The sequence below is a fragment of the Echiichthys vipera genome, assembly GCF_963691815.1.
Source record: "Echiichthys vipera genome assembly, chromosome: 19".
Lineage (NCBI taxonomy): Eukaryota > Metazoa > Chordata > Actinopteri > Perciformes > Trachinidae > Echiichthys > Echiichthys vipera.
This window is the reverse complement of record NC_139844.1, coordinates 484,762-511,454: the sequence shown is the minus strand read 5'-3', so window position 1 is coordinate 511,454 and position 26,693 is coordinate 484,762. Positions and strand designations below refer to the sequence as shown.

General features: G+C 42.7%; 1 protein-coding gene across 1 annotated transcript in view; it reads right to left on the bottom strand.

The window, feature by feature from the left end:
- The window catches only part of ube2j1 (ubiquitin-conjugating enzyme E2, J1), a 115,418-nt gene that overhangs the window by 70,674 nt on the left and 18,051 nt on the right, over positions 1–26,693 (bottom strand). Inside the window, exon 2 of the mRNA XM_083934018.1 lies at positions 10,388–10,461. Within this exon, the coding sequence (XP_083790144.1) occupies positions 10,388–10,461 (74 nt within the window). The remainder of the gene's footprint in view (positions 1–10,387; positions 10,462–26,693) is intronic.

The following is a 26,693-nucleotide window of genomic DNA, read 5'->3' as shown; positions in this document are numbered from 1 at the left end:
TTCACCATGACATCTATAAAGAGAGGCTCCAGGCCTAAAATTTAGTCTTAAAAAGTGCTAGTGAAACATTCTTCTCCAATATCATAAACAGCAACACTAATAAGGCCAAAACCCTATTTGCAATTGTTGACAGACTGACCAACCCCCCAACACAAATACCAGCCGAACTCCATTCCACACAGAAATGCAATGAGTTTGCATTCTTTTATACTGATAAAATTGAAGGCATCAGACGTGCCATCAATATCTCAAACAAAAAAGTTGGATCACCACCCCGTTTAGGCCAAAATAACACAGCAATGACGGCAAGCTTTAATGCCATAGACTCTAAAACTCTAGTGGAAACAGTGACAGATCTAAAGCCAACCACCTGCTGTCTTGATGCTTTACCTACCAACTTCTTTAAGAATGTTTTTGACTGCCTATCAACAGACGTATTGCAAATAGTTGATAACTCTATTCAATCGGGCAATTTCCCAAAGGCCTTCAAAACTGCAGTCATTAAACCTCTTCTAAAAAAGCGGAGCCTAGATGCCTCTATTATCAACAACTACAGACCAATTTCCAATCTACCATTCATAAGTAAAATAATTGAGAAAGTTGTACTCCAACAACTAAATCACTTCTTGGCTTCTACTGGCTGCCACAACAACCTCCAGTCAGGATTTCGACCTTTTCATAGCCCCGAGACGGCCCTTATTAAAGTTATAAATGACATCCGTCTTAACACAGACTCTGGCAAAACTTCAGTATTAATGCTATTGGACCTCAGTGCTGCATTTGACACTGTTGACCACTCAATACTTTTGGACAGGTTGGAAAACTGAGTGGGGCTCTCAGGCACAGTCTTAAACTGGTTCAAGTCATATCTACAAGATAGGAACTATTTTGTTTCCATTGGCGACTTTGTATCAGAACAAACCAACGTAACGTGTGGAGTCCCCCAAGGTTCAATCTTGGGGCTGACTTTTTTAACATCTATATGCTCCCACTAGGACAAATCATGCAAAATAATAACATTGACTACCATTGCTATGCCGATGACACCCAAATCTATGTAGCGCTATCACCAAATGACTATCGCCCCATAGATCTTCTGTGCCAGTGCATTGAGCAAGTCAAACACTGGATGTGCCAAAATGTCCTTCAACTAAATGAGGATAAAACCGAGATAATTGTTTTTGGTGCTAAGAAAGAAAGGTTTAAAGTCACCCAACAGCCTTCAATCACTGTCCCTGAAAACCTCAAATAAAGCCAGAAATCTTGGGGTTATTATGGATTCTGATTTACATTTCGACAGTCACATCAAATCAGTAACAAATTCAGCCTTAGAGACTTAGAGGGCTCATGTCAGCTCAAGACTTAGAAAAACTCGTCCATGCCTTCATTACCAGTAGGCTAGACTACTGTAATAGTCTCCTTGCAGGTCTTCCCATTGTTTAGAACGCTGCTGCTAGAGTTCTAACAAAGTCCAAAAAATGTGAGCACATTACACCGGCTTCCTGTACGTCAGAGAATCGATTTCAAAATAAATAAATCACTACATGGTCTAGGGCCGAAGTATATCACTGATATGCTCCCACTACATAAGCCTTCTAGATCACTAAGATCCTCTGAGGCCAATCTGTTAGTGGTTCGCAGAGTAAACTCAAATCATGGGAAAGCATCTTTCAGTCATTATGCAACAAACAGCTGGAATAAACTTCCCGAAGATGTAGGACTTTCACCCACTCTGACCACTTTTAAAACTAGACTGAAAACTTTTATGTTCACCTTAGCTTTCTGCTAAATCTTTGCACTTTTAACGTCCGCACTGTTTTTATTATTGTCTATGTTTTTATTATCTTTGTCTTTCTGTAATGCATTTTAATTCATGACATGTGCTGTGAAGCACTTTGAGTCTGCCTTGTGTATGAAAAGTGCTATACAAATAAAGTTGCCTTGCCTTACCTTGCCTAAATAAAATTAATATATTAATATTATTATATGTATAATAAATTCCTAGGTTGACCATTTGCATAAGCCTACATTTTCCCCAGTACACATCCAATAACATTTTCATTGGTGATGCCACATTGGTTCTAATATTTCAGTGGCCTCTAAGACCTCAATCTGTCCCTGCTGCTGCTGGGTCACGTCTCTCTCATCATTATCATCCTCTCCCTTCTTCTCCTCCTCTCCCTCCTTCTCCTCCTCTGCTATCTCTCCGACAACCACCTGTGCACTCGCTGCCTGCGCCGGGTCCAGGACTGCTGCACTCGACCCAACGACAACCGCCGAGCTTGTGGTAGCAGCAAACATGTCAATGATTTTGGCACATTTTGCTGCATCCTCTTTTAGCATTTTTATTTGTTTTTACAGCACCATCCAGACAGCCAGTGACGGAATGATGACATGCGGCTATACATGTCATCGCAAGTCAAGTTGGGCAGGGGACCAGAGAAAATTACGGAGTGCGACACAGTTTTTGCATATGCACACACCGACTCCACATTAATTTTAGTGACTTCCAATTGACGTAATCGGGTGTCATTACTGCCACCGTGAATAACAATTTTACCATTTTTACGTTTATCCTTAGCCAGCAGTTTCAAATAGAACTCAATGCCGCCCGCTCTGGCCCCTGGGACACATTTTACTAGGGTCCCTGGTGTCGCTGGGTTCACGTTTCTCAGAATGGAGCTCCCAATAACTAATGTTTTTTTCTCAGCGGGTGTGTCACTGAGTGGAGAAAACTTGTTTGAAACGTGAATGGGCGGACCATAGGCTTCCATTTAGATCTACGCTTTCCTCTCAGTCACCCAGGAGGACCCTGGCTGTCACCAGCCGTGAAGCTATCTGCTGACCTGAAGTGGCTAAAAGACTGTAGAATTACATGAAAAGTGACTGAAAGAAGGAGAGCTGTGAGTGCTTGAGTAGAACTAGTGGATGATTAAATGTTAAGCATTAGTTACCACTCGGGTGAATATTATAGCAAAAACAGCTGAATTTAGCAAGAGCAGCAAACAGTGAAACGAGTGACCAACACATACAAAATTACGCAATACGTCACCGTGACATGTCAGCACGTCCAAAACATGAAATTAACATTCTCATGCACCTCCAACAGCAAGATGCTACATAGATGATACAAAGTTCCCTAGCGATATTTGGTGTGGCGTAAGTTCCATCGAGTTTTAACAATTCCTCCACAATTTCCACCAGCCTAGCCTGTTCAGCCCATCTCATTTGAGAAATATAGGATATCACTTGTTCCTGAATAAGCGCTTCAAGCACTTTCCACAGAGTGCCACTGCTGACGTCGGGGGTGTCATTAAATTCTATGCAAGAGCCGACTTGGGTCGCAACAAAATCTTTAAACTTACTATCCAACAGTAAGTGTGAAGTATACCTCCATGGTGGAATAGTATCCCGTGGAAAAATAATGTCTTTGGTGGGAGCATGGTCAGAAGTGACTATTGGGTGATATTCACATGCATTCACAGAGTCGAAGGAGATTGTTATCGAGTTCGAATAAATCAATTCAGGAGAATGTGTGGTGTACTTGGGGAAAAAAAGGAGAAAGCTTTCCCATGGGGATTTCTAAACCTCCAAGGATCAGCGTTTGGGATTTTGGCAAATAGCCTTATAAAATTGTCCCAGCTGGGCGCATAAACTGATACTAAGACCACTGGCATGTACTGAAGTGTGCCTGAAACTATGATATAGTGAAAGTCAGTATATAAGATTACATTTGTCGGCTCAAACAGGACCCTTTTATGAATCAGAATCAGAAATACTTTAATAATCCCAGGGGGGAATTGTTTTCGTTTCAAACTCCAGCTATACAAACAACATATTTAACGCCAACAATATTATACAGATAACATTTATTTGTAAAAACAAAAATATAAAACAGTATATACTGTATATAACTTTATGTATAACTATATATATATATATATATATATAAAAATATAAAATTTCCAAAAGTAATATGTACAGATCAAAAGTAATGTAACGTAATAATGTGCAAAGTACAGTCACGTTATTATTATTATTATTTTGTAGTTTTATCCCAGTCTCGCGTCTGGGCGACGTCACTTCCTCAATCCCCACACACGGCATTATTTAGATTCAGAAGATGCAGCTGTTGTGGGTTAGCGTTAACGACAACTGAGAGAGAAAAATGAGAACAAAGTCTGACACCAGCCGGGGGTCGTCTTTGGGAGAAAAAGTAGAAACACTTTCATTACATAGACATGGAACAGAAAACGGTAGGTGTTGTGGAAAAAGATGCCGAGAAATGCGACCACAAAATCACAGGAAAAAACACAACAAATCTTAACAGACATCTCAGGGCATCCCATAATGACATTTAGCTAAGTCAAGACATTAACGTAACGATACTTTCTGTTTTAGAAAGCTCATGCGACATGAGGCTACGGTTAATGTGTCGGACTTTAACACTAGCTTTAAACGTTAGCCACTGGAGCTGAGAAAATGTATGTGTGCGTGTGTGTGTGTGTCTGTGTGTGAGAATAGGATGTGTGTGTGTGTCTGTGTGAGACAAGCGAGCTTGTGTGTGTGTGTGTGTGTCTGTGTGTCTGTGTCTGAGACTAGCGTGTGTGTGTGTGTGTCTGTGTGTGTGTGTGTGTGTGTGAGACTAGCGTGTGTGTGTGTGTCTGTGTGTGTGTGTGAGTAGCATGTGTATGTGTATTTGTTTGTGATGTATGTATTTGTAATGTTTCTGTTAAGAAAGGTCAGCACAGACACCAGCAGCAGAATGAGACATAAGAACGGCCTACAGCCACAGAAACACTGACATGCACCGACCCGATGTCAAGTAGATCGCGTTGAATCCACTGCAGGTCTCCTGAAACTGTGCACACTCGAAGACATCACTGCTCCGACCGACGTTTTCTCTCCTGACCGGTGTTTGGGTTTAAAGAGTGACCCGTTAACTGGACACTTTCAGCTGAAAGAGTCTGCAGTTGCCATTGTGACGGCAGATGTTGGTTAATAAAAACAAGAGAATGCGTAGCTGTCAATTACCTACCTGATCAGTCTTAATAGTTTTGTTTGAGTAAATATATCAGTGGCGTTTTGTTCGTTGCTTGTTGTTACAGTAAACAAAGTGGTCTCAGGCGAGGGGCCGGACTAAGAATGGTTCACAAAGATTCAATGGACAAACGAGGAAGAGCGACCCTGCCCGGAGGAAGCCCGAGGCCCCTGTCTCAAGCCAGGCCCAGACGGAGGGCTCGCCGGGGTCGGGTGCGCTGCTGCATGGGTGACAGTGAAGGTGAGGGGCCGGAGCTTGTGTGGCAGGTGGAGCGCTACCAGTTAGATCTGGTGGGGCTTACCTCCACACACAGTCTCAGTTCTGGAACCGTACTCCTGGATAGGGGTTGGACCCTATTCTTCTCTGGAGTTGCCCAGGGTGTGAGGCACCGGGCGGGTGTGGGGATACTCACAAACCCCCGGCTGAGCGCCGCGGTGTTGGAGTTCACCCCAGTGGACGAGAGGGTCACCTCCTTACGCCTGCGGGTGGTAGGGGGGAAAACTCTTAATGTTGTTTGTGCATATGCACCGGACAACAGTTCAGAGCATTCGACCTTCTTGGAAACCCTGAATGGAGTCCTGCATGGGGCTCCAGGAGAAGACTCCATAGTTCTGCTGGGAGACTTCAACGCCCACGTGGGCAATGATGGAGACAACTGGAGAGGTGTGATTGGGAAAAACGGCCTCCCTGATCTAAATCTGAGTGGTCGTCAGTTATTAGACTTCTGTGCTAGTCACAGATTGTCTATAACTAACACCATGTTCGAACATAAGGATGCTCATAAGTGTACGTGGCACCAGAGCACCCTAGGCCAAAGGTCGATGATCAATTTTGTGATCGTATCATCTGATCTGAGGCCGTATGTTTTGGACACTCGAGTGAAGAGAGGGGCAGAGCTGTCAACCGATCACCATCTGGTGATGAGTTGGGTCAGAGGATGGGGGAAGATCCTGGACGGACCAGGTAAGCCCAAACGAGGAGTGTGGGTGAACGGGGAACGTCTGGAGGAGGCCCCTGTCCGAGAGATCTTCAACTCACACCTCCGGCGGAGCTTTTCTGGCATCCCTGTGGAGGTTGGGGGCATTGAACCGGAGTGGGCAATGTTCAAAGCTTCCATTGCTGAAGCTACAGCGGTGAGCTGTGGCCTCAAGGTCTTAGGTGCCTCAAGGGGCGGTAACCCTCGAACACTGTGGTGGACACCGGTGGTCAGGGAAGCTGTCCGACTGAAGAAGGAGGCCTTCCGGGATAACACATCCCGGAAGGGCGGTGGAAGGAGCACTTTGAGGAACTCCTTAATCCGACTAACACGCCCTCTTTTGTAGAGGCAGAGCTGGAGGCTGATGGGGAATCATTGTCAATATCCCTGGCGGTAGTCACTGAGGTAGTCAAACAATTCCACAGTGGCAAAGCCCCAGGGATTGATGAGATTTGTCCAGAAATGCTGAAAACTTTGGGTTTGGAGGGGCTGTCTTGGTTGACATGTCTCTTCAACATTGCATGGAAGTCTGGGGCAGTGCCAAGGGAGTGGCGTGGTGGTTCCTCTGTTTAAAAAGGGGGACCAGAGGGTGTGTGCCAATTACAGGGGTATCACACTATTCAGCCTCCCTGGTAAAGTCTACTCCACAGTGCTGGAAAAGAGGGTTCGTCCTATAATCGAACCTCAGATTGAAGAGGAACAATGTGGATTCCGTCCTGGACGTGGAACAACGGACCAGCTCTTCACTCTCACAGGGATCCTTGAGGGGGCTTGGGAGTATGCCCATCCAGTCTACATGTGTTTTGTGGATCTGGAGAAGGCATATGACCGGGTCCCTCGGGAGATACTGTGGGAGGTGCTGCCGGAGTATGGGGTGAGGGGGTCACTTCTGTGGGCCATCCAATCTCTGTACACCCAAAGCGAGAGCTGTGTACGGATCCTCGGCAGTAAGTCGGATTCGTTCTCGGTGGGGGTTGGCCTCTGCCAGGGGTGCGCTTTGTCACCAATCCTGTTCGTGATTTTCATGGACAGGATATCGAGGCGTAGTAGTGGTGGGGAGGGGTTGCAGTTCGGTGGGTTGAGGATTTCGTCTCTGCTTTTTGCAGACGATGTGGTCCTGATGGCATCGTTGGTCAGTGACCTTCAACACTCACTGGATCGATTTGCAGCCGAGTGTGAAGCGGCTGGGATGAGGATCAGCACCTCTAAATCTGAGGCCATGGCTCTCAGCAGTAAACCGGTGGATTGCTTACTCCGGGTAGGGAATGAGTGCTTACCCCAAGTGAAAGAGTTCAAGTACCTCGGGATCATGTTCAAGAGTGAGGGGATGATGGAGCGTGAGTTTGGCCGGAGAATCGGAGCAGCGGGGGCGGTTTTGCAGTCGCTCTACCGCACCGTTGTGACGAAAAGAGAGCTGAGCCGGAAGGCAAAGCTCTCGATCTACCGGTCAATCTTCTTTCCTACCCTCACCTATGGTCATGAAAGCTGGGTCATGACCGAAAGAACGAGGTCGCGGGTACAAGCGGCCGAAATGAGTTTTCTCAGGAGGGTGGCTGGAGTCTCCCTGGAGATAGGGTGAGAAGTTCAGCCATCTGTGAGGAACTCGGAGTAGAGCCGCTGCTCCTTTGCGTTGAAAGGAGCCAGTTGAGGTGGTTTGGGCATCTAGTAAGGATGTCCCCATGGCGCCTCCCTAGGGAGGTGTTCCAGGCACGTCCAGCTTGGAGGAGGCCTCGGGGAAGACCCAGGACTAGGGGGAGAGATTATATCTCCACACTGGCCTGGGAACACCTCGTGATCCCCCAGTTAGAGCTGCTTAATGTGGCCCGGGAAAGGGAAGTTTGGGGTCCCCTGCTAAAGCTGCTGCCCCCGCGACCCAACCCCGGATAAGCGGATGAAGATGAGATGAGAATTAATCTATTTTTCTTTGAAACCTGCTTGTGTAAACATCTAGAATTTTATTCAGATAGAAAAAAATAAATAAATAAAAATTAGATTAGATTAACTTGGTGCTCCAACAGCCACGAACCTGTCACTCTGGTTTACTGTAGTATCTCAGAGTATTCCCTTTTTATACAGTCTATGAGTATCTCTTAAAAACACAATCCTGTTTTCATCTTCTGCAACTACAGAGGCACTCCAGTTAACAGGGTCACTCGTTAAACCGGCAAGTCAATCTGCTTGATTGTGAAGTTATCAAGTCAGTCTGCGTTAAGTTTGATTATGAAGTTATCACTTGTCAGTGTGGACACTAGGCTTGGGCGGTTATAAGGTAATACGGTATACCACGGGTCTTAAAAATAGCAACGTATCAGTTTCAATACCGGCATTTAAAACATGTAATGCACTTATATATAAGACAAGGATTAAATATTAAAACTAATTTATTTAATGCCTAAACATGCATTTGTGGTTGTTATCACGTGACTGTGTGGAGGAGAAAGAGAGAGAAAGAGGGGGAAAGATGGCCAGTCGTGCACCGAGTGACCTGGTCTCAAAGAAGAACACGACTTCTGCAGTTTGGCAGTATTTCGGGCTCCGACCTAATGAAAAGGGAGAGGCGGTAAATACTCACGAGGCAATTTGTAAATAGGTGTCCGCAAGAGATGGAAACACCTCTAACCAAAGGACGCATGTCCGAAACAATCACCCACTCACTGCTGCAAGGATGCATTTGACAATCTTGTGCGCTCAGAGCTGCACTGGCAAATTGACAAGAAAAAACTTTCAGCCATAACCACTGACAACGCTGCCAACGTTTCTGCCGCAATCAGGTCCCATCATTGGTCGTGGCTTAACTGCTTCGGTCACAATCTAAACTTGTGCCCTCGGACTATGCCGTAATATTGTCGGGGCCTTTTCACACAACTGGCAACGTAAGCGTGCACATTTTTTTATTTAGGCCTATTCATTCATTCATTCATTCATCCATCGGCAGGACTGCGCAATTCACTGGGGCTCCAAACTGGCAATGGTGGAGCGCATCCTCGAGCAGGCCCAAGTGGTCAGACACGTCCTGTCTGATGACAGAAGGAGCAGCCTGTCTCTGACCTGGCAGGACATAGACGTCTTGAAAAATGTTCAAGACGCACTGAAAACTAGTCGGTGACTTCACTGATATTTTGTCAGGAGAAAATGATGTGACCAGTTCCTCTATTGTCCCCATAGTCCAGCTTTGCAGGGACAATGTGTTGGCTGTGTCAGAAAACGACCTCCAGCTAACAAAGTCAATAAAAACTGGAATTCTAACAAAGCTGGAGGCTACCGTGGAGGATATGAGACTGATGAAAACGCATTGGCTGAGACTAAGGCTGAATTACATGCTCAGATTGTGAGCTTAGTGAGGCAAGCACCAGCAGGTCCAGTGGCCATCAGAGTGGAAGAGGGAGAGACGCAACCGAACCCCCACGAAAAAAGATGACTCTGGAAAGTCTCCTGCAAAAACAGGCCGATGCAGTGGCGGGTCCCGTCGGCAATGCAGAGGACCGAGTCGGAGCTGAAATAGCAGCTTACTGTTTGGAGCCAGTTATTCAAGGAGATGAGGACCCACTTCTCTGGTGGAAATGTGCTGCCGGGCACTTTTCCCAGATGTCGCGAGTGACTCGAATGTACCTGTGTGTCTGTGCTACAAAGCTCACCATCAGAGCGGGTTTTAAGCACCGCAGGTAAAGTTGTCAGTCCACAACGTGCCCTGTTAAAGCCAGACAAAGTAAACATGCTGGTTTTTCTGGTGAAAAATCTTGACTAGATTCGTTGCCACTTGCCACACAGTTCCGCAATGTGTGTATGTGTGTATGTATTTTTTATTTAATTGATTCAGATACCCTAGGGAGGTGTTCCAGGCACGTCCAGCTGGGATGAGGCATCGGGGAAGACCCAGGACTAGGTGGAGAGATTATATCTCAACACTGGCCTGGTAACGCCTCGGGATCCCCCAGTTAGAGCTGGTTAATGTGGCCCTTTCCATAATGGAAAGATGACTGGACTATGTTTTAATTTAGGCCTATTGATTTGAAACAGTTGTTATAATATGGATGTTTATGTTAATTTAACTTTGGTTGACTGTTGTGGGACTATTTGCACTTTTTGAAAGTGAAAACATCGCCACTCAGCTTCCGTAGAACTACATTGATTTTCAATCAAGATTCCAGCGCGGCAAGACAATTTCAGCGAGGCGGCCGCCTTAAAAAATTTTAATGCAGGAAAAACCCTGTGTTATAGGTCAAAATGAGCAGATAATATCAGCTGAACGATATAGATACGGTCTGGCTCTACTATGGTGGTGTTGTGAACCTCAATTAAAGTAATATTGTTCAAATAATCCTGGCACTATACAGGCACTACAGCACAGCCCTGTCCTGTGGTGAACTTACTTCAAGTGGCTGGGCATGGTAGTGCTCTGTGGGATCCCTCAGTTCAGCAGCTTCTTTCATCAGCCTCTTTACCGCTAGTTATTCAATGGAAACAAAGACACAAGAAATTTGAGGTTAGTGCCTTCAGGGTAAAACAGGGTTCACATCGTCATGATTACAGCTTACAGTCAGTGTCCATCACAATGCATTGTGTGTGTGTGAAACCCCACACCCATCAACAGCGACAGCAATTTCACAGGCTAACATTCCTGATTTTCAGATTCAGATGGTAGCAAATGAGTTAACAAAGACTGACAGATGGCGAGCAAACAGAAGGACAGGGATCCATGTACTGGCAAGTCTCTGCTAAAAATCAAACTGACTGTCACTCATTCAGAGAGCTAGAGCAAGGAGGCTCTTACAAATGTGTCTTGGTTTAAAGCAACCTTTGGCGATTCTGTTTCTTCACGACAATTCAACAAGACAGTCTCCTACTAAGCCCTTTCTGTGTGTACTGACATAATGCATGCATGTGAGAAAGCAGAAGTGTACATATTTAGTTAGTAATGTTCCTTGTTTCATAAGGCCTCCCCAGTTTTATTTTTTTTATTTGCCGTTAATACAAACTCAACAATTACCTGTTGTCTAAATTCAGTATAACGTAGGCTACATTTCCACAGCACTAACTCCATCAGTACAATACAGTTTCATTCAAGGTTTTAATGTGAAGCATCACATGGAAGTGCTGAGCTTAATTGATAGTAACTTAACCTAACTCTTAAACCCTAATTATCCATTGTGGAAGTCTTTTCCCCCCCCCCAAATAAGCCAGAATTCACTGCTTGTGCAAATGGGAATATTTTTAAGTTTTCTTCTCTTTTATTATAGGTAATTGATAAAATAATTAATGGATTTAACAAGAAAGCAACCGTCATCTCTCATATTCACATCTGCCTTTTAGAGTAGTTTCAAGCTCCTTAAGATATGACTGATGACATGACTGTTAAAGGAACATTTCTGACTTACTGTGGTTGAATTTTAAGACCCTACTCAAGCGTACTATAATGCAGCAGGCGTCATGTTACCCTTTCTTATTTTCTTTTCACTTTGTTTGCCTTTAAATTATAACATAGATAATCCAAAAGTTAAAGTCCTTGAAAATATGATCCAAAAGAAGGTTTGGTAGTAGTTCTCTTCTTGTGCCTCTGTCCACCCACCACAGCGCAAAGACGTTTCAAAGGTTAAAACAGCAAAATATAATTGTTTTTGAAAATTATATCGACATTTAGAATGTCATGCCAGCAACATATTTCAAGAAAGTTGGGACAAGGTCAGGTTTACCACTCTGTTGCATCACCTCTTCTTTTAATACCACTTTGTGAGCATTTGGGAACTAAGGAGACCAATTGCTGTCATTTTGAAAGTGGGATGTTTTCTATTCTTGCTTGATGTAGAATTTCAGCTGCTCAACAGTTTGGGGTCTCCTTTGTCGTATTTTACCTTTCATAATGTGCCAAACATTTTCAATGGGTGACAAGTCTGGACTGCAGGAGGCCAGTTTAGCACCCAGCCTCTTTTACTATGGAGCAGTGCTGTTGAAATACATGCAGAATGTGGTTTGGCATTGTCCTGCTTAAATAAGCAAGACATTCCCTGAAAATAGCGTTATCTACTTTGCAGCATATGTCGCTCCAAAACCTGTATGGTTCAGCATTAATGGTGCCTTCACAAATGTGCAGGTGACGGATATTGGTTTTCAGCCTTGTCCTTTGCATTCAAAGATTTCTTCAGAATCTCTTAATCTTTTGATGATGATGCACTGTAGACGATGAATGAACTTCCCCAAATTCTTTGCAATGTTTTGCAAATCATCACATTCTGTTTGTATTTGCATTTTACGCGACGCCCCAACATTTTTGGAAATGGGGTTGTATTTGCATTTCACTTATCTATGTTATTTGTAAAATTAATTGTCAGACTCATCAATAATGATAATAATTGTGAAAAACACAGAGGAGATTGGTGGAAAGGAAGGTGATAAAGAAGACGAAACATTGACGAAAAAAGCAGGAGTGAGGAAGTTCAGTGAGAAGTGGAAGACTGAATGGGAATGGCTTCAGTATGACGACTCAACGGGTGTCATGTTTTGCTCCGTCTGCCGGACACACTATGATGCTGTGGCACGAGAGCTCAGTTAGAAACGGGCGGCCTGACTACATAGATGATAGTGCAAAGAGGGTGTCTGCTGAAGACAGTGAGGAGTAGTTCTGATTAGAGATGCACACTGGATCGGCTCGGCCCCATCTGTAGTTCTGATGAGTAATTAATATGTTGTGAGTGTTTCCTTTGTCAAAGTTTTGCACTGTAAAAGTTTTCAATTTGCAAAGTTTTGAAAATCAATTAGTAATATTAAAATGTGTTTTTAAATAATACTTTATTCATAATTTATTATTTAGCCTTTAAAAAAGTTTACTTGGACTGTAGATTATTTCATCTACCGGTCCCCTTGGCATCTGAGCCAAAAGGTTACTGGCAACTAAATCCTTCCTTTTAAAAAGGCAAGAACATTAGAGTTGAACCCACTGTTGTCAAATTGACAGATTGCTAATAAGTTGCTTATTGAAGGTGAGCAGTTGACTAGCAGACGGCAGCAGGACTTACTGTATGTTCCTGCTGCATGATATAAACCCAGCATTCTGTGAGTTCATGTGCAGACGCAACATAGTCTCAGAATGATGTGGCGGACAAACATCTGCTGGCATTAACCCATGTGTCATGACCGACAACACACTCAGACCTGCTGTGTTAATCTGAATATTAACAACCTCATCACTCTAGGGAGGATGGTTACACAAGCCCAGCTTGGTGGTGATGATGATGATTGTTGGGGGATTTATTCACTGCCCTGGCAATAAAGGACACAAATATGTTCCTTGATTTAATGCTGACTACCAGGCTGCAGCTACTACACCAGTCAGAGTACAAGAGGCAAGGCCTGAAAGTGAGGTCATCTAGGGCAGAGACTTAGGTTAAATATCCCATCATACTTTCACACGAGGTCATGAATCACAACACCAGGGCTGACATGATAACAAAGGGCTCATTGCAAGTTCAAATGAGTTTTTGAGTTATTGGACGGCAAGGTCAGTTTGACTGCTTTTGCTATCTGATGGGCTGATACTAGAGCTCAAGCTATCAGCTACCAGCCCACTGCAAGAGGAAAAAGAATTAAGCTGAAAACCGCGAAAGTAAAGCGGAACTAAGAAGTATTCATGATGGCAAAATTCCTTTGGAATTCAATCAAGTGTGAATGAATAAACAAAGGGAAAGAGGAAGAGCAGCAGTGGGAATGGGTGGGAGGGCAAATAACAGGGATTAAAGTGAGGCGAGTTGAGAAGATGTGCAGGCTGCAGGGGTGAAAGAAGCAGTGGAGCAGAAAGATGGCCTGACACCACACAGCTTTCAGGGCATTCGTTCATTCTGATTCTACCTGAAGACAGACACTCTTCAGTGAATATGTGAACCAACCACAGTAATCTCACATTGTAAACACAAGGAGAATGTGGGAAAAGTCTGTGCACTTGTGTTTACTAGCCCTAACCCTAATCCTAACCATAACCCTAACCCTTTTCCTAAATGCACAACAGTGCAAGAGGTCATGAAGTGCTTGCAGTCTTACTCAAGCTTATAACTATTAAAGGGTACCTATTATAATCTTTTTCAGGTTCATAAATTAATTTTGTGTTTCTACTAGAACATGTTTACATGCTTTAATGTTAAAAAAAAACGCTTTATTTTTCTCATACTGCTCATGGCTGCTGCACCTTCTGTTACAGCGCCTGTCTCTTTAAGAATCCCTCCCAAAAAGCCCTGTCTGCTCTGATTGGTCAGCACTTCTAGCTCTCGGTTCTCCGTACTACTGCGTATATATACTACTGAGTATAATGTGGCATTTTCTCCCATCAAAAATAACCAATAAAGTATTCTAAACCAAAGACCACACAATCAGACATGTTCAGCAGGAGTCTGATCCAAATCTTGCGAAAAATTGAAAACATAAGCAACCAATATCACCAGCTTTGTCTGCTTTAGAATGTAGCTACATGGTAGTTAACATGGAGTGAGAGGGAATATAGCAGCAATTTCTACCCTCAAAAATTACAGATAAAGGCTTTAAAACCAAACACTACACAAGACATGTTCCAGCAGAAATGTGATCCGATGGTAAAAATAAAGCCATATAACTGACTGCTGGGTGCACAGCTGTATTGCAAGCTCATATGCTAATCACCATACTGAAGAATTTGATTGCTGACAAACCAGTGGCTGTTAAAAGGTTAAAAAGATGGTTAAAGTTTCGTCCTGCTCTCAGCAACGCTTATCCGGTGCCAGATCACGGGGGCAGAAGGCCAAACGGAGTATTCCAGACACCCCTCTCCCCAGCAATGGTTTTCAGCTCCTGCTGGGGGACCCCAAGTTGTTCCCTTGCCAAACAAGAAAAATAATCACTCCAGTGTGTTCTGGGTCTACCCTGGGGACTTTGTCCAGTTGGACGCACCCGGAAAACCTCTAATGGGAGGAATCGTGACCAGATGCCCGAACCACTTCGACTGGCCCCTTTTGACGTGAAGGTGGCACTACTCCAAGCTCAATCTGAATGTTTGAGCTCCTCACAATATCTCTAAGGCTGAGCCCTGCCAGACTACATAAGAAATTCAATCAGTCGCTACACAAAGCTCATGACCATAGGTCAGGGTTGGGACATAGATGAACAGATAAATTAAGAATTTTGCCTTCTTGATCAGCTCCCTCTTCACCACAGTGGCCCTTTACAGTGCCATGTACACTACTGATGCAGCACTAAACCGCCTGTCCATCTCACGCTCCAAATACCCTCACTCGAGAAAAGAACCCCATGATATTTGAACTGTTTCACTGCAGGCAGTAACTCCGCAGAAGCTGAAGGGAGCAATTCACCGCTTTCTGGCAGCCTACCAAGGCCTCAGACGTGGAGGTACTGATTTCCATCCTGACTGCTCTAGACTCTGCTGCAAAACTGCTCCATTGCGTGCTGAGGGTGTGTGCATGTTCTGGTGAAGCCAACAGAACCAGATTTTCCACAAAGAGCAGAGGCGCAATTCTAAGGTTCCCAAATTCGACACTCATCCCCCTGGCTGCGCCTTGAGATCCTGTCCATAAAAATCAAAATCACGCTGTGTTTTGTATTTTCATTGCATTTTGAATATAGCATAAAATATAGTTCATTTTAATGTAAAAATATTAATGATTTTTTGAAAATCAATCGCTAATTCTCACGACGATCAACTAAGATAATTTAATCGAATGCCCATCCCTAGTTTGGGGGATGTTTTCTGCAGCAGGGGTTGGCCTCTTGTACAGCAACATGGCAGGGTGATTGCAAATGTTTACCTCCTTCGGCAACATGCATTACTTTCACTGTCTCCATCAGCTGAAATTTTCATACAAGACAATGCCCCTTGTCACACTGCAAAACAGGTGAAGCAGTTCCTTGAAGCTAAGAATATTGAATTGAAACAATGAAATAGCCAGCCCAGAGGCCAGATCTAAACCCCATAGAGAATCTCTGGAAAATCATCGGTAAAGTAATTGATAAGAAACCTGTGTAGTTTAGTTTATTTGAAAACAGGGACAGTGCACATTAATAACATTACTGCAAATTCGCCAGAATTAGCCAAGAGGCTATTTTTCATCTGTAGTCCCTAGACAGATGCTAAAGTCACCCTAAAAACAGAACAGAATATAGAAAACAATTGATTAAAATTACTAGCCAGGGCAATCTACAAAACATGCACAGAAGTTAACAACCATGACAAAATAGCATATATAACATCAATTTCGAAAACATCATTCAAGATGCAAGACACATCACACCACGCAAAGCAGAAGCACAAATACAGAATGCATGCAACACGCTACAGTTACTTAACTGTGGAAGAGACTGAAGAAGAATGAACAGAAGATCAAACCAGAGCAGTGTGAGAAAGTCATTCAAAGCTGTGGCCTCTACACTTCCTATTCATTTTTTAATCCCATAGAAGAAAACATTGTTGAAATCTTCTCTTCTGACACAATGGTTCTGTTCTCTAATTTTGCTCATTGATCTGTTTTTTTCTCAAAATAAAAGGTTTTCGTTGAAGTGCCTATGTTTTTTGTTTTTTTAAAAACATGCTAGTACAGCAGTGGTATAACCACAAAAAAAAATAAAGTATTTCAGAATACATCAAGAATGAATACTTTGTTGTTATTTTGATGTCCAGTGTATTGGGGGGAAATAATAAGGATTCAGGATATTTTCCACTGCTTTTCAATGCAAAACAACCATATCTGCCAGCTGACAGATGTCTTTTTCACTGAATGGCAACTCCAAAACAAAAGAGTGTAGCTACACTTCCATCAGATTTATAAAAATGTGATATTTGAGCAGGCCAGCATGAGACTTTAATGTGTCATCTCTGCTCTCTACACGTATGCATACCTAATTCCATCTTCATCAATGACAATCTGTTCAGTTTTCTGAAAATGTTAAGCTTCAACAGAAACCCCAAAATAAGAGAAAGCTGTTTTACCATGTGGCCCCGCACATTTGAGCCAACAAATTAAATAACAGACAGGAAGCTTAACTGTGCAGTAATCTGTGAACAGCTCAACATGATGTTGTAGCACTCCACAGTGTGAGCTCCATCCATCATTGGTAGCAACGTAACATTTCAAATTCAAAAATGCTGAGCCTAAAAGACTATCCCACAACCGGAAGGCTGCGAGTGTGGTCTTTGTAAGTGTGATTAGCCTGTGTCAATCAGCTGCTCTGTGTAAAGACTGTATAATGAATGAAATGAGACAGGACGCCATGGGTTACCGTAATGAAAACTGTTAACTGCCCCAAAACCCCGGGAAGCCCTTATATGAATACTGTAGTCTCTACTGCTACATCTCTTTTATGCTCAGCAATAGACTTTCAAACATAAGCCATACTTTTAACTTAACTGTTAAGGCATCTTTTCATTAATTCATTATTTGTTTAAACTTTTACGAAAAGTATTACCTGGTAAACCGATATAAACTTTGCATCTTCACATGAACTTTTAACTCATAGTTCCAGTCTCTAAGGAACCTTTGAAACTCTGCCTGCTGTTTTTTCAGGAGGATTCCCTGTGGCTCTAAAGTGGATCCTGTTCCTCCTTAGAATGCCCCTGTTAGTCTCCTCCAAGCATGACCATGGCATATGTGCAGTTTTTCACACAATTCCTGGAGCTTCCTCTGTGGCGATCCACACTTTCTGTCCAGAGGTGAGCTCTGGAAGTGTTCTGAAACGGTGGTAGAGGTTGTAATGTGCAGCTTGCTTATGCCTCCAGTCCTCATCCTTCCTGCGAAGAGCCTGCAAATCTGGCCAGTTAGGATCCAGTTTACTTGAAGGCTGGGGTAGTGATGTGCGCAGGTTTCTCCCTATCAGTAAATGCGCTGGTGAGAGTCCATGCTCCAATGGTGTGGCTCTGTATGCCAGTATTGCTCTGACATGGTTGCTGTCTTTTTTCCAAAGGTTCTTAACAGACCGCACAGCCCGTTCCACCTCACTGTTTGCTTGTGGGTAAGGAGGCTTGTTATGAAAGTGTTTTACACACTCTCTTGTGCAAATGTTCTGAATGTCTCTGATGAGAACTGTGGCCAATTGTTCGATACGACCGTCTCTGGATATCCTTGACGGGTGAAAGCCTCCCTCACAGCTCAAAGTGTCACCTCAGCTTATGTGACCTTGAGCTCTGCTACCTCAAAGTAACAAGAAAAGTAGTCCAAAATAAGCAGGTATGTTTTTTTTGACCACTCAAACAAATTCATCCCCATCATTCACCTCAGCTGCTCAGGGACTGTGGTCTGGATCAGGGGCTCTCTGTGCTGTGTTCTGTGTCTTTGATATATATATATATATATATATATATATATATATATATATATATATATATATATATATATATATATACACATACTTTAGGCTTGTTCTCCATGCCCTTCCTGGGTCATTGTTTTTGTGTTTAATACAGACACTTTTGCTAATGTCATTAATAATATATGGGATGTGTACAGCTGTGTGTGACCACCGTCTTCTGGATATGTCGTTTTTAAACTTACACACATGGATTTTTATTAGGCTTCGGCTCAAAACTGCTGCAGCGGTTCAGGCTTGGGTCAGGGTTGGCCAGAAACTATGCAGGTTCTTCTAGGATCGGGGCCAATCACAGCTTTAATGGTTATGGTATTAGTTTCGCAGAAATTTTGGTCATAAACCATTAAAGTATTGAACAAACTAAAAATTTGTCCTGACAATGGCACAGATGAGAGGTTAGAGGATCAAAATTATTATTATACATTCTGAGGGGAACATTAACGTCCCTGAATCAAATTTAACATCAATACATCAAAATGATGTTGCAATATTTCAATAAAATTATAAAATGTAAAGGTAATGGGTGAGTCATAGGATCTTCAAAGTCAGTAGGATTCATCCTCTTGGCAGAATGAATATCTGAACCAAATTTAACAGCAATCCTTCAAATATTTGAGATATTTCAATCCAGACCAAAGCAGTGAACAGACTCACTGATTGGCAGACTGGTATGGCCATCTCTAGAGCGGTGCTGCACAAATAAGATATAACATTACTAGTATACTTATTATTACTTAACATATTATAATAAGTGCTGGGTGACAATTTTATGCAAACTTTATTTTTATCTCATTGTTATGTGCAAAATTCAATAATTAATTCAAAAGGAGTTTGAACACACTATTTTTTTAAAGTACTGCTATATGAACAAATGTGCAAGAACATTTGGTTTGCAAACACTATTAACAAATGTTGAAAAAAAGGTGCTTTTTAAACAGCAGTATTCCCTTTACACAGTAGGAGTTAAAATATTTATTGTAAATCTCAACTTAAACGTTAATTTAATCAAATCAAATATAAAACCAAAGCTATTTGCCATCTTCAGATAAGCAATGTTGGCATTTTTTTTGCGTATCTTCAGGTCATCATATGACCTGATCACCCAAGAGAGATGGCTAAAAGCAGGCAGAACCACAGATCATGAAACATACTTTTTCTTACCAGAAGTTCAGCCAAATACATGCAACAGAAAAAAAATCGAAACCCATTAAATTCCAAATGTATTGCATTCACTTACTTATATAAAAAAGTTATTACTACTACTAAATTCCTCTACATATTCATGCTATATTTTCAAACACACACACTCAATTTCTCTCTAACACGCACTCAGGTAGGACGAAATATAGGTCGTAAAATATACCTGCAGGGCTCCATTAGCATTTCCATCCTCTGCAGTTTGTCCAATTCAGCTGTAGTTGGCATGGCAATCTTGGTGTTGTGTGGTAAGGACATTGCTCAGTGGTTGTTGGTTTTTGTAGTTACTTTTTATCATGTTGTCAATAAGTGTGGCACTGTGTGTTGTTATTCTGGTTGGTGGTGTGATTGTAGGATGTAGGCTGTTGCTATACATTGAATCGATGAATTCTGCTGTTGAATCGTTTTCTTGCGGGTTTAGTAGATCAATATTGAAGTCTCCACAGACAAACACCATTTTCATGTTATTTATGTTGTTATATAGTTCATCTAAAAGAACCAGGTTTTCTATACACACAGCTTATCAGAACATTTTTGTATTCCTTCCCTGTATTCATTTTACACTGTAATGCATTCCATGATTTTATCCAAAACAAATGTCATTTTACTGGCAGAATTACTTTTGTAGCTAGTGTATATTAATATATAATGGGGCGCCCGCCCTCTTTGAAAGTCAAGTTAATTTTATTTAATTGGATTTTCTGAATAGAGTCAGATGACAACAGGAGTCCTTTAAGGATACCTTTCCTATAGAACAGCTTGTCCTTTTAGTAAACAAACTAAATAGCCTTATATTATTTATCTTAATATGCACTAAGGCAGTGGTTCTTAAATGGTGGTACGTGAAGGCACTCCAGGGCGTACTTGAGATCTTAAAATATATTTTAAAAGTTGCATCCATGCAAAAATCCTTTAAAATGTATCATCTAATACATTTTCAAGAAAATACAAGTACAAGTTCATAAAATGAATTTTATATTCAGTAAGCTATTCAGTTTCACTATCCTAAAAACCAGAGTCTCCCCCATACTAGGATGATTCTACCCAACCTGTCATATGCCACCTGTCAATCACTGTCAAAACTCAAACAATGGAGTAGTGGTTGAAGCGTAAAAGCAATTCATCTGAGAACACGGAGGGACAAGTGGCAAAGAAGGCCAAACCAGAGCCGGCAAAATTCCGGCTGTATCATGAAGATTATGTTTTGATTGGACTTGGCGCTTCTTTTTCACTCCAGCTGGATAAATCCACAGATGTCAGTGGAAATGCGCAACTTGTTGCTTTTGTGAGGTACGTTGATACTGACGACATTTATGAGCACATACTATTCTGCAAAAGTTTGGAGGGGAAAACAACAGGAGAGGATATATTTGATGTATCCTCAACCGGCTGTTGGAATTGAGATCCGAAGTTAACGCCTTTCTGATTGAGCACAGATCTCCCAATGCCACCTTGTTCCAGGACACCGACTGGGTGGCAAAGTTTTGCTATCTCGCAGATATATTCAGCAAACTGAATTTACTGAATATGGCTCTGCAGGGCAAGGACACCAGCATTTTAACCCTGTATGACAAGGTGGGTGGCTTCTTGAAGAAAGCAGAGCTGTGGAGAGGTACACAGGAGGATTTCACCTGCTTTCCTCAGCTGGATGATTTTCTCTCTAGTGAGGATGTGGACAGAGCTCCAGTCAAGCTGGTCATAGTGGGACATCTGGCCAATTGATTGGGATTTTCATTCCTACTTTCCTGACATGGAGGAGAAATCTGCACAGCTGGATAGGGTGAAAAAGTCAGTTTTCTCTTGTCCAAGCAAACCAAAGCGAGCTCCCTGGTACAAGGTACTTTAGGTTAATTGGATAAAAAGTGTGACTATCAAGTGAAATATTTGAAAAAGAAAATGAATAAAGAGAAATTACCAAAAATTAATAACTTTAATTTATTAAAAACTTTACACCGAGAACCAATTAAATGTAGGGCCTTGACTCACGTTCAAATTATAAGATTGTGTACTCTCAATAAACGTATTGTTAATCAAGTAAATATTAGCTATCAACAATAATTATCAAAGATAATAATAAAATTTACTCTAGTTAAACCAGAGTTCCTTGGGGCACCACCGTCATAGGCGGAATGACAACTAAGTCTCATTAAATATATTAAACTACTTATTAAGGGTTGAACACCGATAAATGTAATAGTTGAATCAGTTGAAGGATTTAAAAGTTATTTTCTAAGTAGAGGCTGGCTCATTCATCTTTGTGTAATATTAAATAAAAAGACATATAGTAAACACAAACATTTATTAACAAATTAATAAATGCAACACACAAACTCCAGCAGGAGAGCGTCGAGTTGAGTGAATCTAAGAAAAGAGTCCAAGAAAGAGAGTGAGCAGGAGGTGTCCTACAGTTTTATAGACTCCATGGTGATGTCATCACCAGAGGTCAGGTCAGCCAATGGACTAACAGTTCACACCTGGGTGTGACCTGTTGGGGGAGAGTTGCATGGTAGGCCTTTTTCTGTGACCATGCGCTCAGGGACAAAGGCTACCAGGCTTTTGGGCCTAGTCTTTTCCTTTGTTTGATCAGACTGAGGCCTTCTCATAATCAAAATGAAAGTTCATATTAATCCAGAAATGAACAATCATCTTTAGGATGCCAGTTGCACCTACAACGTATAAAAATCTAAGGTGCAGTGGACAGATTGTGAGAAAAAACATAAGGTGCTTCCGATTGTATTGTTCTGAAAAGTTTAACTGTAATTGTACAGGGTGATGGCATGTGGCAGGGACAGATACAGCTTGAGCAGCCTGAGTGAGCTGCCCTAAAACACAGCAGCAAAGAAAATGGCACTAGCAACAACTGAGGGGTAGAAGATCTCCAATATTTTGCTGCACACGTTGAAAGAATCTCAGCTTCCTCAGGAAATAGAGTCTGCTCATCCCCTTCTTGTACACAACCTCTGTGTTAAATTTCCAGTCCAGTCTTTTGTCGTCACCACTCCCAAGTATTTGTAGTCCTCCATCTCCTCCACCACCTCCCCCCTGATCCGTAGTGGCTGTGAAGGCATCCTCGATTACCATCGACAGGAAGGACAGCTTCAGGTGATTCTGTTCGGACCGCTCTACAAAGTTGTCTACCAGTGTCCTGTACATACTCTCATACCCTCCCCTTACACACCCGAAGCTACACTACAAACAGCTGAGTCGTCAGAAAACTTTGCAAATGACATGACTCACTGTTGTACTAAAAGTCAGTGGTGTATAAGGTGAAGAGGAAGGGAGAAAGCAAAGTTCCCTGTGGAGCTCCTGTATCACTGACCACCACGTCAGACAGGACACTGCCCAGACGGACAAACTGTGGCCTGCCCGTCAAGTAGTCAGTAATCCAGGAGATCATTGAGTCGTCAACACCCACCATCGGCAGCTTCTTACCTATGAGCAGAAGCTGAATGGTGTGGAAAGCACTGGAGAAATCAAAGAAAGTGATCCTCACAGTGCCTCCCCCACCATCCAGATGCATATGGGCTCGTTGAAGCAGGTAGATGTCAGCATCACAAACTCCTAAATGGGGCTGATAGGCAAACTGCAGAGGGTCCAGAAACATCCTCACCTGTGGCCTCAGCTGGGCCAAGACCAGTCTCTCCAGGACCTTCATCACATGAGATGTCAGGGCGACTGGTCTGTAGTTAGATGGCCTTGACTTCTTGGGGACTGGGACCAAGCAAGAGGCCTTCCACAGCAACAGGACTTTCTCCTGACTCAGGCTCAGGTTGTACAGATGTCCAAGTACAGGCGACAGCTGGCGGGTCTTTAGGATCCTGGGTGAGATGCCATCAGGTTCTGCAGCCATACCAGGGCTCCAGAGTGCGACCATTTTGGTCGCATATGCGACCAAAAATTTTAAGAGTGCACCTAAGGATTTTTCGAGGTCGCACCGGTGCGTCTAAAAAATATAAATGTGCTTTGCAAGCACATCATCTCTGTGTGTTCTCCTGTGACTGAACTGACAATCATGGTAGATAATTATCTTGGTCTAAACCAATAAGAGACAGAGTTTGGGCGGAACTTTGCCTCAGATTGGCTGTGATCACTGCTCTCCGTTGCGTGTATTTAAAATTTGCGAGCGGCAAAATATAAAAAAAAACCTGAGCGCCACAGCAGCGGAAGGTAAAGGAAAACAGACAAAACGAGGCAAAAATGAAGAGGGGCAGAGGTATTGAAACGTTTTTCACTAAACAGTCTAAGCCGACAACCACCTCTACTGCCACTCCTTCGGTTCCTGCTGAGATGCCAAGCCCCGGTCCTTCGGCGGCATCAGACGCAGAACCAGAGGAGACAACCGAATCAGAGCCCGGCCCTGAGACTCCGAGCAAGAAGGTCAAAACCTACTCTTTCAGGCAGGACTGGTTAAATCAGTTTCCCTGAGTATGGCCGGTAATAGCGCATTTGTAAGCGGGTCAACAACGTTTCGTATCGAAACTTTAAAAAAACACAGCGTGTCCAAAACACACACAACATGCCGGGACCGGTGTGTGGAGAAAGTTGCCCCTCTCCCAGCTGCATTTCAGCGGCAGGCAACAGCAATCAGGTCCTCTGAGGAATCAGAAATGATTATAAAATTTAATGTTGCATACAACATCGCCAAAGCTGCCTTTCACTAAATTTAAATCCGAAATTATTCTGATGAAGAAGAACGGATTAAACGTCAACCCGACGTACAGCAATGATACTGCATGTGCCCAATTCATTGGGGTAATAGCTGACACCATCAAACAAAAGACAGCTGTGGATGTCGGAAACGCCACATACATGGCCTTCATGATTGACGGGGACACAGACGTATCTACAAAGGAGTGTGTGATCGTCTACAACCGCATTTTGCGCAAAGGGAGACCAGTCAACATGTTAATTGGACATATCGAGGTGGAGCATGCACATGCACAAGGTATGTTTGAAGCCCAGACACATAACAGCATGAGAGATTATACATAACATAAATAAGTAAATAAATAAAATCTTAAGAAAATTGTATAGTCCTGGCTGTTAGCCTATTGAAAAAGGAGAAGTAAACTGATAAATAAAATATCACAGTTTCCCCTTTACAATCTATAGGCTGGTAACCTGCATTTTTTTTCTTTAGGAATTTATGCTGCCACAAAGAAAGCTTTTGATTGGAATAGGCCATGTTGTCAGTCCAGAGGGACAACGTTATGGTGGGTCAAGTATATGATCTGCTACATTTGGTGTGGAAGACCTACCATTTTAGCCCCGAATCAATGAGGGAGCTGAAAGCCATTGGAGCAGACCTGGGAGTGGATGTCCTAGTCCCCGGTGGGGTTAAAGGAACACGATGGCTTCCACGTCTCCAGGGCCCTGGAGACATTCCTCAGACCCGGACAGAATGGCCATGGCCAGTTCACTGCAGTGTACTTTCATATGGACCATTTGGCAGAGTCTTCTTCCAATGCAGATATTGCAGGCCGAGCCAGAAAGGTAAGTGGATTTCCACAGGGAATTTACTAAATTAGTGCCATTTTCCCTGGGCAGATTTTTAATTCATGTTAAAAGCTATATGAATAGTTACTGTGGTTGTATGATACAGGTCAAGAAATCAATGGAAGATGGCACTTTTGTGGCTTTTTGTCACTTTCTGGCGGATGTTTTTGCTGGAATAACCAAGTTTAGCCTCCTGCTTCAGAAAAATGAGACCATCCTACCTCAGGTAAGGGAGAGGACATGGAATTTAATTTTCAGTTATGATTGTTAAATTGTCAATTGTTGCTTGATATATCTTAACAGGCAGTTTGTGCTCTTGAAAATCTGCTGGTGACAACAGAGGTGATGGCTGCCAGACCTAAGCCTGGGGGCAGACTGTCAAAGTTCATGGCTGACCTCAGGCTGCAGAAGAGGCAGCAGGATGAGCAGAGTGAAATGCCACTCTACAAATTCCAAGTACATTTGTGGTTTTGTTTCTGACATAGGAAAACATATTATATGAATATATACAGTATTTATAATATCTAACTAGAATATGTGTTTATGCTTTATGTCCCACACAGACAGTTACACTCAAAGGAGAAGTCTCTAACCTGGTAGAGGATGGTGGTGCTATCAATAGACTACAGAGAGCAATGGAGGCAACAATTAACTCCACTGTCAAACACTTGAAAGCAAGATTCTGTAGCCTCCTAGGCAAGTGTACTCATCTGTCTTATGAACACAGACCAGAAATGTCTATTAATGTTTATTAATTTGTCTTTATCCTTCCAATAGGAGATAATGCCACCGAATCTGCCACTGCCACAGGCAAGGCTGTCAAATGCTTTAACATCTTTAATCATGATAGCTGGCCAGAAAACCAACAGGACTTAGTGGACCATGGTGCTGATGACCTAGCAGTCCTCCTGGATCACTTCTCCCCTGTCCTCACAAGGTAGCATAATGGACCACTACATAATAGTAGGGCTGGTGGCAATCATGTTAATTTAAACACTGATTGGATGTTTATTACATGTCAGAAATGGTTATTAACACGGAGTTGGCAAAAGAAGAGTTTGTGGGCCTGAGGCTGTTAATTGCCAGGATGTTCAAGGACAAGACCTACCTCAACCTTCGGGAGCTAATGTTGACCAGAGAGCCATACTGTTCAGAGTACAAGGTTTTACTTGTTTTTTTTATTACATTTTGATATCAAAATCAACGTCAACTTTGACATAAAAACAACTAAGACAGCTTGTACATCCCAATGAGAATGTGGTTTGTATATTTTTCAGAACATACTGCATCTTGTCCACATTCTGCTGGTCCTCCCCGTGTCATCTGCTGTTTGTGAGAGAGGATTCTCCACACAGAAGAGGATTAAGTCAGATGCTAGAGCATCACTTCACACAGACACAGTGGAAGACCTGATCAGGATCAGTGTGGAGGGGCCCAGTTTGGAGGATTTCGATGCAAGGGAGAGTGTGGCAAGCTGGTTTAGCCAAGGCCAACGGGCGAGAAGGCCAAATTACAAGTGCTGGCCATCTGAGTGGCAAGTGACAGCAAGAGGAGACCAGCTGTAAGACTTGACTTGATAATGGGAAAAGGGGGCAGAATATGTCTCCTTTAACGATTAGCACTTTTTATTTGAAAATGTCTTATTTTACTTGA